Here is a 15,008-nt window from a genome sequence, read left to right on the forward strand (position 1 = left end):
GGATTTGTCTGCGAAACCGGCAACTTATTGGCGACACGTACGAAAGTTCACCTCGTTTCGTGCCCTCTCTTCCTTTTGCACTCGCCTTTCCTGCGCATTTTTTCCATTTCCATGTCAACCATTGTCCCGTCCCTATTTCTCTGTCCGAAACCTCGTATATTTCTCCCTGTATCTCATCCCTCTTGTCACTCGTCCTCCTGTTCCTCCTCGTCGCGTCTCCTACCTTCCTCCACTCTATTTTTCTTCATTTCGCTAAATTCTTCTTTATCCTTCTCCCAGAAATCACCGCATTTTTCCGCCATGCGTCTCTCTATTCTCTACCCTCCGTCGCTACACTCTGGCCCAAGTCCTTCGTGACTGCCTTCCCTCTGCATTTCTCTCCATCTAGTTTCCTCCTTCTCCATCCTTCCTCTTCGTTCCTTTATCGCGGCTCTTTGCCTGTTCACCTGTTCCTCCGTTTCCATCATCCTCCATCCCTCTTCCGCCTCGCGACGCCGTAGTTTTTCCATCCTCGTCCAGCAGGCACGCATGAATATGCAAAAGCGAGCTCGAAGCGGACCGATAATATATCAGTGCGGCTCTCGCCCCGGGCGACGTAAATTTCGCTTTGTCGATACATCCCCGAAGCACATAGACACCTCTTTCGCCTGTGAGCGTGTACGAGCACACCCGCGGCATGGCCGTAATGTCGCGAATTGATACGCGGTAATACGATTTTCGTTTGCGGTGCTAGCGATCTATGATCGAGCCCTTAACGATCGACAAAGCGCGCTCCGAGTGAAATAGGAACGATTTTCTCGAGTTTTCCGCGGCAGGGGGCGAATTCCTGGATTCCCGCTGCCTTCGCGCAACTATTTTTCATCCCCCGCTCGATACTTCCCGCGGTTCGCTGCTTTTTCGTTCCAGAGCAACGTCGCTTCGACGACGAGTCTTGGTTCGCAGCGAATTTCTGCAAAATCGCGTAGAAGGAATAGAGTCCGCCTCGAAATACTTCCGATCATCTATGACCTATGACTAGTGCGAATAGAAAATCGTTTTACTTTCTCGCCGTGTCGCAAAATTAATTTCGCCGAAATCCGAACGTGGTCCCTCGAGTTCGAGATGTTTGCCTCGTCAAATACACCAAGGACGCGTGATCTCCTCGCGGAAACCTCGGTGCGAGAAGCGGGGACAGTCTCGTGGCAAATCCGACATCCGGGTAAGTCGCTCTTCGCAAACGAAAGGTGGCCTTTGACGCAACGAGATGGAATATTTATGCGGCGGACACGTATTCCCGGATCTCGGTCCCCCGAATATCCGGAAGATCGTCGAACGATCGGTGAGAAGAGGTTATTGTACCATGGAAGCGACTCGAGATGGACGTTGTACATTAAAGAGCGCGTGAGAAATACAGTCGGAGGGAGGGTGGTGGAAATTTCGATTCGTTTGCCGCGACTTGGTCGAGTGATACGCCCCGTGTTCATGTATTATTACCGGATCTTGGGGATTCCAGGGTAAGCAGAAACGATAAGGGCAGAGAGTTTCGTTTTCAACCGGTGTATCAGGCCGCGGACCGGTCTCTGGGGAAGGAGCTGGCCGGGGATTATAGGAAAATTGGACGACTTGCTCGTAAAGGACTGCTGGGGCGAATGTGCTACTTCCGGTGTGCGACGCGGTCGTGCCAACGAAGCTGATCCTTCTCTCGTGGACCATCTGCGTGGCCGAACGTGACGGCGAACACCGCAAATGGAATATCGATGAGGAGAGTGTTTTACGCGGCGGGAGGATATCTTTCTCCTCATTCGCGGCCATAGTCGTAGGAGCTGCGCGAGTCTGCGGATTCCGATGATGGATATCGAGAACTTAAGGAGCCTCGATGATCTCTTCGAGGAAATTTCGAATGTGCATATATCGTATAATAGAGACGTAGGAGCTCTTTCGGGGGGATGGAGACTGATCTGGAAACCACTCGCGGAAAATTCGGACCCGATTGCCCGTGGAAGGAAACGACGTGGTGTGTCCGAGCGACGAACGGTCGATGAAGATCGGGATACTCTTTTTCCCTCGTCTTTCCATGCACTTTTTTCGTCTCTGTGAAACATAAAATGCAGCTGACGCGGGCTAAAACCCGATTAACGGATAACACGATACATTGAATTCGACCCCGCTGAACCTTACGTCTGATATTTTGTGTCCCATCGAACCCGTGTTCCCGAATAATCCTATCGACGGCTCGTAATTTTTGCTCGCCGTCGCGACGCATCGCCGACCGACCGGAATAAATCGATCGATTTATCGCGATGAAAGCGAGACGATTCGTCGGGTATCGAGGATCGATGGAAATTCTCGAGAAAGCGAAGAAACAAATGGAACCTTCGTCCTTGCGTCTTTATTGCGTAAACTCGCGTAGGTTTTCTTTCTCTCCTTTTCTCCTCTCTTTCTCTTTTTTTGCGAAATTAGTTCGCGGGAAATATTACTCGTTTCGGTATCGTTCGTCTTTATTCGATTTGAACCTTGTTTTTCCAGTCCCCCGTTGAACAAACAAGTTGTCGGGTGAATGGTAAAGTAAATGGTATTAAAATAACACGAATCCGTCACGTGACCAACTCGATCGATGACGAGTTCGCGCCGGTACAAAATCTCGTCCACGGAAACGCGCATTTCGAATCGTTAAATCCCTTGGTACCGATTCTCTGTCTTTTTTCCCCCCTTCTTTCTGGTTTTTTCCCGCCGGGGAGCAATTAAAATCACCTGGTCGTGGGTGAAAGGGCACGCGCCCGTGTTCCGCTTCGAACCAGATTTGATTCGACTCGCAATCAGCACGCAGTGATTGCTAATTCGGCCTGGAAACGAGCAACCACTCGTTCCATCCGCTACTTTTTGATCGTTCGTTTAATTAACGAGCAGAAAATGGTCGACGTTTTGTCGCTTATGGGGCCAGACTGCAGGATTATGCACACAGCCGCGATTTTCGCGCTAAAAATTGACCGGTTTCGCGGCGAAGAGCACGCTGATTTCTGGACTTAATTTTCCATGACAGTTTCCCGTTTCGCGAATGGAAATCGTTTTTCGATCAAACGTTCCGTGCGTTACGGCACTTCGAATCGGATCGATGTATCGGTTAATAACGAGGGATAAATAACGAGATTCGAGATTCCACTTCGAAGAAGCCGCGATTTTCGTTTGGAAAAACGATCGGAATCGTTTGGTAGATCGCGATAATCGCGTTGATTCCGACGAGACCGTATGAAAATTACCCTTGTTACCCATTAGGCCACGTGCAGGATTCTTATCCGCGTGGTCGATCATGGACTGAACAAGGGCAAACGCAAACACACGATGGGCCCGGTCGTTTGTGTAATGTCTAAATAAAATTAGCATTTAAACGGACTAGACCGAATGGAACTATCCGGGGCAACGGTTTGCGAACAAAGAGATAACGAAATTTCGATTTCCGGAAATCCGGCTATCTTTCATGCACATACCGAAATGAGCCACGCGGATTCGCTTTTCAAATTGCTTTTTATCGTGGCCGCGATGCATTTTGTTTTATTTCATAGATCGCTGTTCTATCGCAGATATCGTTCAGTTTCCATCGGAAACGCGCGAATTATAGCGCAACGTATCATCGTGTCGACGCTGTTATACGTGCATAGGGAGCTTCAAAACACGCGAGCATACGTGACACGCGGTCAACGTGATCTCGTTTGCAAATCCTATAAAAATTGATTTTCGTGCCGCGCGAATTTTTTAATCATCTTGGCGGAGATTGTTCGAAATGGCCGCGTTTAGCTCGGATACGGGCTTTTAAGTGGTATCACGCGCCATGTAAATCGGAGACCTTTATCGACGCAAAGTTAAATTATCAAATTATCGCGTAACTGTATCAGCAACTTTCCACGTGTGCCGTTGCCGCCAAGAGAGTGCTTTAAATCGATTTAAATACACTCGAAAATGACAACTGGACAGCAGACTGGGAAATTGCACGCGAGATAAGATCCTCGGATTACTCGCGAACCGAGAGTAATCAGTTAGCGACAATAGCTGTAATTCGCGAACAATTTAGACGTACATTCGCGTGGACATTTTCTCTCTTATTTCAGTAAGCCGAATTTGCCCCTGAAATTACGGCCACGCGTTTTGCGACACCCCGTACAGCAGCGTGGAGCGGAATTGCTTCAGTGGCACCGTTTCGAATTATTACGCGATAATGTTTTACCTCTCGTGCCTCTTGAACCCTCGAATCCCTCGTGGACTAAACACTCGACAAGGTAAGCAAGAACGAGGAGAGAAGGCAGTCGCCATGGCGCTCTCTTTGCCAGGCGGCTCGATTCCGAAGACAGAATGCACGGGCGCCACTCGTCGCGTTCCGCATTCACCGATGAAAAAGGAAGGCGAAGAAGTGGAAGAAGAAAAAATGGAACTCTCGACGACCCTCTCTTGGCCGGCTACTCGAGCGCGAATCGAGCGTGACATATTTACTTCCGTTCCGGTTTTTGCCCGGAAGCGAGGAGCGCCACGGTGGCAAACTTTCCGAGTAAATTTCAATCCGTGATTCTTGCCCGATCCACCTTCCCAACCTCCATCTCCGTCTCCCTCTCACCCCGTTCCCGTCCATGGCTCCCAGGCAAATGGAAGAGTTTCGCTACCCTATGACTTTCCACTTCGAGAAAGTCGCCCGTTGTGTCCGACACACACAGTCTGTTACTACTTGTGCTCTGGAAACGATTTAAACGGCCGCTCGGTCCAGCTTCCGGTCTCCTTCTTATCCTCTCTGCTGAAGCAGAAGCAAGCGCCAGCTAAAGAGAGGGAGAGAGTGAGAGAGGGATGGCCAAAAGGAAAAAAATAAAGGGGAGCCAGTAAACTGTCGATTCGAGGATCAGTCACGTGTGACCCTAGCTAACTTTATCGTCCATCGCACGGTCGAATGAAAGTTCAGCGGCCGATTCCTCGGGACGACACGCGGGGAATTACTGTCAGCCTCTGGCCTCGCGTACGTTCCTCGTGCAGAGTGATCGGGAGTCTCGATTAGCGGGATGGTCACTCCGGAGGAAATGGGATTTTGCAACGAATCGACTGGAAATCCGTGTGTCCTCAACCTGATTCCGCGGCTCTTTTTCCCCGGTGGCCTAACCGACGGATAGAAAATATATCCGTTAGCCAGTCGTTCCTTCGTCGGAAATTCGTCTTGTTATCCGGAACATCCGAGGACCGCGGCCGTAATAAATCTCGTTAGCGGGGTCTAAACAAAATGGAGAGACCACGTGTCCCTCTAAATATATCCGCGCCCGAGATCTCGGACACAATGGCTTCGGAACGTACTCCCCGGGTATCGTCGATACCGTTCCGAGAGAAGCTTTGTCTATTCTATCGAGATGAAGAGGAAAAGAAAAGGAACAGAGGGAGCGGAAGAGAAAGAAGAGGAGGAGCATGCACAAGAGGGACATCGTCTGCGAGCGGGAAATTCGCTCGAACGAGTTTCGAGACATAACCTTGACAAAAGCCTTATTCCGGGATCCGGCTTTTTCTCTTTGAGAGAAGAAAAAGTCTTCGGACCAACGGAGAGAAGAGCATCCCCGTCGTCTGGTCGAGCTTTGTACCACGTCCCAGCAATCTACCACACGGCGCAATCTCTACTTGAATGCGCTCTCCATTTCCATTATTGGCAAGAAACTTCCATCCACCCCCTCCGCCCCCCCGTTCGCTCGGTTTCCATACGTGCACAGTGATAAAACCGGTGTCTCTAACCTCTCTCGCATGCGTGCGAATGGCCCGCGCAAATTCTTCGTAATTTACAGGGGTGAGAATACGAATTGCCACGCGATAACGCGGATCGCCGGTGAACTGAATTTTATTCCCGGCACAGAGCGTGTTCCTTCGTCGACTCAGCTCGGGGATTCTGCCTCGGAAATTCTCGAATTTCGGACAATTCGAGAGCCAGGAGACCCGGATAGCGCGATGACCGGAACGTGCCCCCGAAAAGTAAATCTGAGAGTGAACGGTAAGAAACTGAAAGAGACGTTGGTACGACCGCGAGATAATTCGCGAACAAGCTGTCGGAGCTAACGAAGGATCAACGGCGCGACGGCGAATCCATCATCTCTGTCAATTACAAGGGATAGAGGGTGACGGGAGAGGAGGAAAAAATGACGGCTAAACCAGCATGGTCCATAAGGGAAGGGCAGCGTGACGAGGTGAATCCAGGTGGGCAGAAGGGATAATCCTGCGGAGTTAGCGTCAGTCAGGGCTGAATTACGACGTGTGACGGCAACGGGTCGGCCCTATTTGCCGTAAATTATGATAAACTACGTTACCAGTGGCGCGATAATAAATACGAAATCGATATCGCAGGTATTTGAAATTTGCGAGCCGGTGCACGCGGCCGAACAACGTTATCGTATAATAAGCTATTATCTGGAGATATCAAAGGGGCTGTAATTGCCGCGGGGGTGGGCGGCGGGAGGGATGACCGATGAAATTAACCTTGTCCCGTAACGCGCTAATGCGACTGCGAAGTTTTAAGTGCACCCCTCCGCGTTATTTATTGCACGGTGCCGCTTTAATGGACAACGACATTGATTCTAACGCCGGCCACTGGATTTACGATGTTTAAACGCAGCTGCCGCATTAACGAGGATTACTTTGCACCTTGGCCGACTGAAAACGTTGAACGAGATGGAACCACAGAGTTATCCAATGTCGATTAATAAGCCCGGTAGAAATGTCTCGGTACCGAAGCTGCAGAGAAAAATCAACGTAAATCTTGTCACCGAGGGAACGTATTTTCCTTTCACTGTCACGAGTGTCGGGTTTCCCCTTACGGGTCTCGCCCACGAAAAATCCACCCCCGCAGGTTCTATTACGATTCTGCCACGATTCTGTTACGATTCCACGTAATCGCGACGGGGAAAGCAGAAAAATAATGTTCATCCTCGGGGATCCATCCGAGGGTGGCGAGGCTGCGTGCGCTAACGCACCCTTCCAACCTCGTGGCGCACTAAAGCACAGGGCAAAGGGCATTAAGGACAGTTTCGAGGGGTCGTTGCCACGTATGTCTGTATTATACTGTGTTTGCAGGCGGATTACGAGAGTAAAGTACGCCAGTGCCGCGACACTGTTTGCGATTGCCACGTTCGCGGTTATTGGGCCACCGTAACGTTTAGTCCGCGCGATTATGCTAAATTATTGTTTACAGGCACCATATCCTATACGTCTATTTACCATGGACTCGCCGTTGGCCGGTCGTTAACGCTGTGCCACCTGGCCATGCGCGATTCCCGCCGAGATGAAAAGCACGCTGTCACGAAATTATCGGAGTTGGATGATTTAGGGATCGACACGGTGGATAGAACCGATTTTAGAGGTCCTTTAAACGCGCGGAATATCGTTTAAGCAGGGAATAAAAATCGCTGGAATATCGCGCGAGATGTTCTTAATCGCGGACGAGAAATTATCTTTCCCCCGATTTTTCTCGCTCGCGAATGTCGACAAATCCGGTTTGCAGAGTTCTCGCGAAATAAGGCTCTGTTTCAACTGGCAAGACGACTCGGGGAAGACGCGACTGGAGGGAAGGTTATTGGTGAAAGTTGGAAACGCGGAATACTCGTCGGTGATACCGACGGTCCGCGGAAAAGTTTGCCGCATGAGTTTATATCATTTTCTTGACTCCCCGGAACGAGCATCGTAAAGAACAACTAGCCGGAGCAAAACAGATAGAGACGGCGTGCGAGGAAGGGAAAAACGTGAGGGAAAAAGCGGCGGAAAAGCGCAGAGATTCTAACAGCAGGAAGGAACTTCGGTCAGAAAACGGGATAAACGTACAAGCTGAAGAATGGATATCGCCGCGGTCTGGAGCCACGAAATCGTTGCTTAATGCAAGGTCACGTCGCTGACTCGCTGGTGGAGTAAAAAATGGCGGAAAAGTAGAGAGAGAACGGGACGCGGAATTTGAGACGTGTATCGGAACCGATTCGCTTAACGAATTCGTCGATACTCGCTCGAGACAAAAGCCAGATCCGTGTCAGTGTTCCGAACATCAAAGTCCAGTCGCACTACTCGAAGTGACCAGCTAAATCTGAGCAACCGAGCAACCTGGAGTATAACTTCTCCGAGGCTTTGAACCCGCGTCCTTTGCACGGGGTACCAAAAGTTCTTTGGGAATTCCGCAAACCCCTCTCTGACGTAGCTTGCAACAGGTAAGTCGGCGGTTAGATGGGTCTTCCTCTCTTGCGGTATGCATAATGGATGGATGGTTCGAGGGGTGGCACAGAGTGGTACAGAGAAAGCGAATCGATAGATGCTGCGAGGTTACAGCGAGCGCGACCGAGAGGAGAGCTCGGATCGGTCGGCGAAAGAACAGAGAGAACGAGGAGATCTCGATCATTTCGATGGTTAAACGAGACCTCGGAAGAGGTGGTCGATCCAGTCGCGATGTCGTTAACGATGACGGCTGGTGTCACGAATCGGGAAGGATTTCCCGTTCGACGTGGATAACGAAGCGGGTAACGGAGACTCGGAGAAAATCGAACTCTTTCGAGCAGCACTTTCGTTCGTTGCGGTAGAATTGCGAATCCGATCCATCGCCGGTATCGGACGCCATTACCATGAATTAATTGACAATTGACCGAGCATTGCGAGGGCCAGCACGCGATTTCGTGCAACGAATTCGGCACCGGTGGCACGACACGCGCCAGCTGGCTCGATCGTAACTCGCGACTTATTACGTGCCCGGCGTCCATTAGCCGTGTCGTTTAAATTGCAAATAACGCTCGAATAAGAGACAACAAAGTTCCACCGATGCCGTGCTATCGGCAACTTTGCACGAATCTCAATGTTACCAATTACGCCGGGCGAAACTTTTAACGGTGACTGGCCAATAACGACCCTTCGAGGTTTACGTGCTCCTGGCGAAGCGGTAATTACCCTGTATACTCGGTTAACCAGGCTTTCCGGTAAAAATTGTGACAGTACCCGGTTGTCGTGCACGTCACGAGAGCTTCCCGGCCGCCCGGTAACGCGAAAATTTTCGATCGTGTCGCGGCTTCTCGTTTTCTCCCCGATCGCTTGCCACGTGACGTGCAGTCGCTGTTCAAACACGGAAGAATTTCAAGAGGTATACCGGAATTTCGCAAATTAATTTATTCGCGACAGAACATGTTCGAAATTACTCTCTTTAGACTATCCGCGCGATTTATGCGTATCGTTTTAGCGACGTTCAATGGGGGCCGGAATTCGATTAATTCCACGTTCTATCGGTCCACGAGCGTGCGAGTAGAGACTGCAAAAGGTGCATGGTTAATGGGCGCGATATTATTTCCATGTCCATTGAGCGTATCGACCGATTACGGTTACCGCTGCCTCTTTTTGTCCTGCAAATGTCGCAAGATTGCTAAACGTGGGTCAAAAAATTAGAAATTTCGCGCGCGCCGATACGATCCTGGCCGGGAATTCCGCATCGATTACGCGCAAATGAATGGGTTAATTCAATAATAAATCAACGGGGCCGGTTGTTCAGCGACGCGTGAATTCCATTATTAACCCTAGCGAGCGCGCAAGTGCAATCGTTGCAGTAACATTAACAGGCTATAAAGTGCAATAAGTAACACGGTGCGTTGCACCTTTTCCATTCGCGATCCTCGCTGCCCCTGAAATTTCAACCCTTTGCACTGGATTGACGAGCCAGCTCAATTATCGCGGATAATTCGCGCAAATCCCAAAAACTTTATAATTTCATCCCGAACGAAACAGACGCGTGTCTCCCGACTAATTAAAATTAAATGCTCTTCGGGACTGGATTAAGCCGATTCTTTGAATGAAATCCTACTGCAAGGGGTTGGATACGCGAATTTGCAGCTAGAGAACTGTCAGTGATTTCAGTGGTGTCATTTCGACATAAATGGAATGGCTGTTTAATTTAAGAACGCGCCATATCGCACAACCCTCCCTGTCTCACCCGTTTTCGTTCTTTCTCGCGTTTCGCGGTTACCTCCGTAAACGAGAATTTATTACTCGATTCGCGGAAATTCATCTGCCGTGTATATGGCTGCGTCCGGTCCCGGCAATACGCGCAATTTTTCCCGTGCCTTCTCTTCCGAGCGACACAGAGATGACCGAGACAATTGCACCGAGTACCCGAAACCGCTAATAGCAATTTACCGGAAGCGTAGATCCAGGTAGCGCGTAATTAAGCCTCGCACCGTTGCTCTATCGTTCTCTAAACGCGTGCCATAAACGGGAACCGAGCAGATTTTGCGACCACGCTCGCGTTATGGAACCGAGCGTGTTTGCAACCCCGTTCCACTTTCGAAATCCACCCTTTGCCTTTTCACCGGGGGGTCATTACCGCTTTCTCGAATCATTCCCCGTTACTCGTCGCGTTAATTCGTTCGGCGACGGAAATTACGCGCTCGCTCGGGTTCCGCGTGATTTCGCGCGCGGTGTTATATTTTTCGCGAATAATCTTTCAGCTGGAAAGCGAGCCGAGAACGTTTCTATTAGCCTCGCGTATCAAATTCCATCGGGCATCCTTCACGTATCAGACATTTTATCCCATCGATTATCGGCAGAGAAATATTTACCTGGTCCCGAACACGGAATCGATATCTGTTTAATTAAATTCCCGGTACATGTCGAGCAACATTCGTCCTCCAAAGCGACGGTGTTGCCGCGAGAAAAGCGTTGGCCCTCTTTCTTCCAGCAGCGTGCCGCCGCGGGGGTGGACGGGGGCAATGCATCAGCGGTTAATGAGCAAACTTTAATATTCTCCGGGACTAAAACTCGACCTGCCGCCACCTATCTTCCAACGACCACGAAGCAACCCCTGGCAGTGAGATGGGAACACAGGAAACGGAGAAAAGAACGGGGTACGCGATCACGCGACTACAGTAATTATTGCGAACCCGGGGAACGAAGAAGAAGTCTGAGACGAGTTTCCTTTCATGTCAAAGTGTACGGTTTTTCGTTACACTGCCGGACGGTCTAATTGGCGCGGGCCTCGTGTACCAAAAACTCGGATAAACGTCAACTTTCGACAAAGTTCCTTCGTGAGGTGTTAAAAAATTAACTCGCAGAGAGGAGGGAAAGAAGCCAACGACGAAGAAAGTAACGAGATTTAAGGAGGAAAAAATTAACCAATGTCTGCAACGCGAAAAGAGCGATTTTCGACGCAGCTGAAATCTTCGTGGAACAATGGATCGAGAATGGAAATCGCGAAAAGGAGAGTACACCGACGCGTTTGGTTCGCGATGAATGGCTGGTGCAATTTCAAGATGCACGCGTGACACGGGCTAGCCTAGGACCTAGCGTTGATGCAGGGGGTGAAACTGTTCCTACCCGGTGTTCGTGGCATCGTAAAGCGGGTGTTAAGCCCGAATATGAAGCTTTTTCGCCGGTATCAGCAGGAAGAATGTGCTAACGACACGCGGGGAAAGAGAAGGCGAAATTGTGGCGGAGACAAACCGTCGTGGCAAGTTATAACGTTGATTTAGTGCTTGTAATTACGAGTGAATGCATAGCTTTGCAGCTACGCGAACGCCGGACCTTCGACGTTTTTCCACCCTGCACGTAATTCCAATTGTCCCGGTGAGGCGAAATAGCGAAATTCCTGGCATCCGAGCTGTATTTCCATCGACGCCTCGCAACTGTTGCCTTCTCGCCGCCGTCGAATAACGACTGGCCTCCATCTTGGCGGAAAACCCGCGAGATTGAAAGGGGAAATAGCGGAAGTGGCTCGTTAAACGAAAATCGCAGCTGGGTGGATTGCGATTATCGGTGGAAAACCGTTCGTTATCGGGATCAACGGTGCGCGATCAATCGCGGCGCAATTTTAATCAAAATAATTCGCCCGTTGAACGAGATGGTCCTACAGCCGTGGTATTTCGCGCTTCCGGTCGATGGAAAGACAAGCTTCCTGAAATTCCGTCACGATCCAAACGGTACATTTGGGAAATGAAACTTTGCCCGCTCGCTGTCGTTAATTCGGGGATAATAGAGAGTGACCGGTCCGATGAAATTTATCTGTGATTAAACGGGCTTGAGCTTGCTGGCTCGTTCACCTCCTGACGGAATCGACCGTTTGATTGAACGCTATTTGGTTATGGAGGAAATGAAGAGCTCTTCTACGATCTAGTCGTCACTCTGCGTACCGGTAATTGCGCGTAACATTTGGCCACTGACGTTCGCAATTGCACGTTGCTTTACGTAAGAACGAACTCGGGAAGACCGTGAGTTTTGTCTGGTACAGAAAACGAAAAATAAAGGGAACATTTCGATCCGAAGTACACGAAGATGCGTTGAGAGTCGAGCAACCGCGAAGTATTCCAATCTTCTCTTTTCGGGGTCAGTTTGGAACTCCTGAATATTTCTATGGAGATCCGGTTCCAGTATCTTGGCAAAGCTACCAGGTTGCAACGGCGATAAACTGTAAGAAACAAAATTTGACAAACCATCCAGTGTCCAAACTTCCCCAGTTTCTGCGTGCGAATTTGGTCGCGACGCTGAAGACGCGCGAACGTTGAAACAGGCTTGTCGCGCCTAACCGAATCCCGTCAGCTTACGAGGAACAAGCTGACAGCCACACACGCCTACGAGGTTACAATCAACACGAAAGAAGTCTCGAGGAAAGGTGTCTGGTGACTGGAGCCGCTTGCCAACTTTCCTACGGCTGCCTATTCACTCGCCACCGGGCCAATCTTCCAGCCATCACAGCTTCGAACCCTTTGGATCATCGCCAAATCGGCTACCGAACTCGCCAGATTTGCTTTCCTATGGCGATTCGAAGGTATTCGGATAACTGCGAATCCACTCTTAAAAGAATGCCTGCTGCAACCGTTTGAGAGATGAACTTGACAGAGTGTTTGCATCCTCGATTTACTCTGGGACAGCGGTTCTCAATCTTCTTCCTCCTACATCATCAAACGGAATACGATCCAATCACGCAGCGCTTTGTACGCAAAGTCATATCGCAGAGTCGATACAGGACCTCCGTGTGTCTGATAGAATCCTTAGCTCCCGTCGCGTGAAAAGTTCTACAGTGATAGTGGAGCGTCGGGTTCGTCGAAACGAATAAAGGAGTGTTCGAGAACAACGGGGGACGAGAACGAGGGAAAGAAACCGTCTTTCCATCCGTCGTTTCCGTCTCAAATTCTCATTCCGTTCGTCTCGCGCGAGACAGCGCGTGGAAAAAGAGTCGACGGGAGAATTCGGGTACCTTTGTGAGTCGCGAGGCCTTTGAACGCTCAGGAAACGCCTCGAAGTTGCACGTATTCTCAGCGAAAATAGGTAACGAATGAGAAACGTGAAGACGTTCGACTCGACGTTTTGTCTGGCTCGATTCGTTGCTGCCCTTTTTCGAAATTAACCACGTCGACGGGGGCTGGAGTACGGCCACTGTCTGGTAATAAATGGATCTCTTCTACCGATCTCACGCACTTGGATTAAGCCGCCTCGCGTTCACGCTACGGTATGGAAGGCGGGAACACTCTTGATCCGTTTAATTATCTCCAGAGCTCGCAACATCGTCTAATAAGGTGTAACTTTACACGCCCGTGTCGTTCGTCAAAGCGATCAGAGGAGCCGAACGCGATCCTCCGAAGATGAAACGGAAACTTATCGTCTTACGATCGCGAAGCATCGGCGAGTTCATAGGGCGAAACGGGACATCGCGTTGAACAAGGTATCTCTGACGGAAGTGCAGTTACATGACGGAAGCTGGATCACACCGGCGTTTCGTGGCTTCCAAAGGCTTTTGTGCAATGCATCCATTATCGTTACCCTTGCAGGATTACGGGATCTATAGAGTTATCCGTTTGTCTGTTCGGATGTGTCAGTTGCACAGCACGCAGATTGCTACGCTTAGATACTCCGGCGTGCAGAAAGGCAGGAGGCGCACACAAACGCGACTTCGCTCGAGCATTCTCGAACAGCTTCTGAGACACGAGGCTGTCTCCATTGTGTTTCTCCAAACGCGATTCCGGGGTGAGAGAGGTGTTTAGATGTAAAATGGCGTCTGTGACGGAAAGTACACTCGGTGGTAATTGGCAGTAATTTAATTACCGTTGAAAAATAACCACGAGACGGTGGAGACTCCGCTTGGACCCCTGTCTGACCGTACGCGGACCTGTTCCACTTCGCCACCGCGCGCTACTGGCGGACCATTGCTCGCCGCGTTCGCTAGACTATTTATCCGAATTTCCGCGCAACGAGGATTCCCGCGATTGAGCGTATCCTCTTTGGTGAGCGTCGTTTTGTCGAGCAGATTAACACGATAACGCCTGCACCTTCTTCCCGATCCCGACACGATACGCGCCTCTTTAAGCACTTGATCCACTAAATCCGAATTCGTAACTATACATTGGCCTGTTGGAACTTCTGTTCAAGATACTTCAGCCGAAAACAGGTCAGGGACTTGGTGCTTTAAACGCGAGTAGCACAATTGGGGCATCCGAGAATTACCATTTACCTCTTTAATTACAGAATTAAAGCGGATGGGAGACTCTTTCTTCTTCCAGGGGGATCCCCGACGGCTATCCAGCAACGTTTTCTCTCTTTTAAACCCGTTGCGATTACGCGCTATCTCGCGAGGGATCCGTACGATCGATGGACAGCTCGGCATGCCGGGATTTTTCGCGATCGATTCGCGCGGAAGAACGTAGCCGGGGAACGCGAACGGCGTTCTTAGCCGGATACATTGACATTCCTGATTATTCGCGGCTGGTTTTCCCACAGGCACGATAACCCGTGAGGCCAATTTCCGCGATTATTTGCCGAACAGGAAAATATTTTGCCGCTCGGGAGCGCGATTCATCAAACCGCTTCAAAATCAAGCGTCGCGAAATTTAACATTTATCCCCTGTCCGGCTATAAATCTCGCGGAATCGTCCGCCCGAATAATACGCAGCCACGGTTCCCCATTATCGCCGCGGAATACCAGGATCGATGGTTTTTTGAAGCGGCATAGCGCGTCATAGAATTTGGTCGATTGGTTCCGTCGATTAAATTCCGCTTCGCCGAAAGTCCCACCACCTCGACTC

The 15,008-nt window shown here is 50.1% G+C and overlaps 1 protein-coding gene across 1 annotated transcript in view; it reads left to right on the forward strand.

The window, feature by feature from the left end:
• The window catches only part of NLG-4 (neuroligin 4), a 232,028-nt gene that overhangs the window by 170,161 nt on the left and 46,859 nt on the right, over positions 1–15,008 (forward strand). Inside the window, exon 9 of the mRNA XM_017907757.1 lies at positions 943–961. Coding sequence (XP_017763246.1) covers positions 943–961 — 19 coding nt within the window. The remainder of the gene's footprint in view (positions 1–942; positions 962–15,008) is intronic.

This window comes from Eufriesea mexicana, unplaced genomic scaffold (genome assembly GCF_001483705.2).
Source record: "Eufriesea mexicana isolate 0111107269 unplaced genomic scaffold, ASM148370v2 scaffold8981, whole genome shotgun sequence".
In the NCBI taxonomy this organism is placed as follows: Eukaryota; Metazoa; Arthropoda; class Insecta; order Hymenoptera; family Apidae; genus Eufriesea; species Eufriesea mexicana.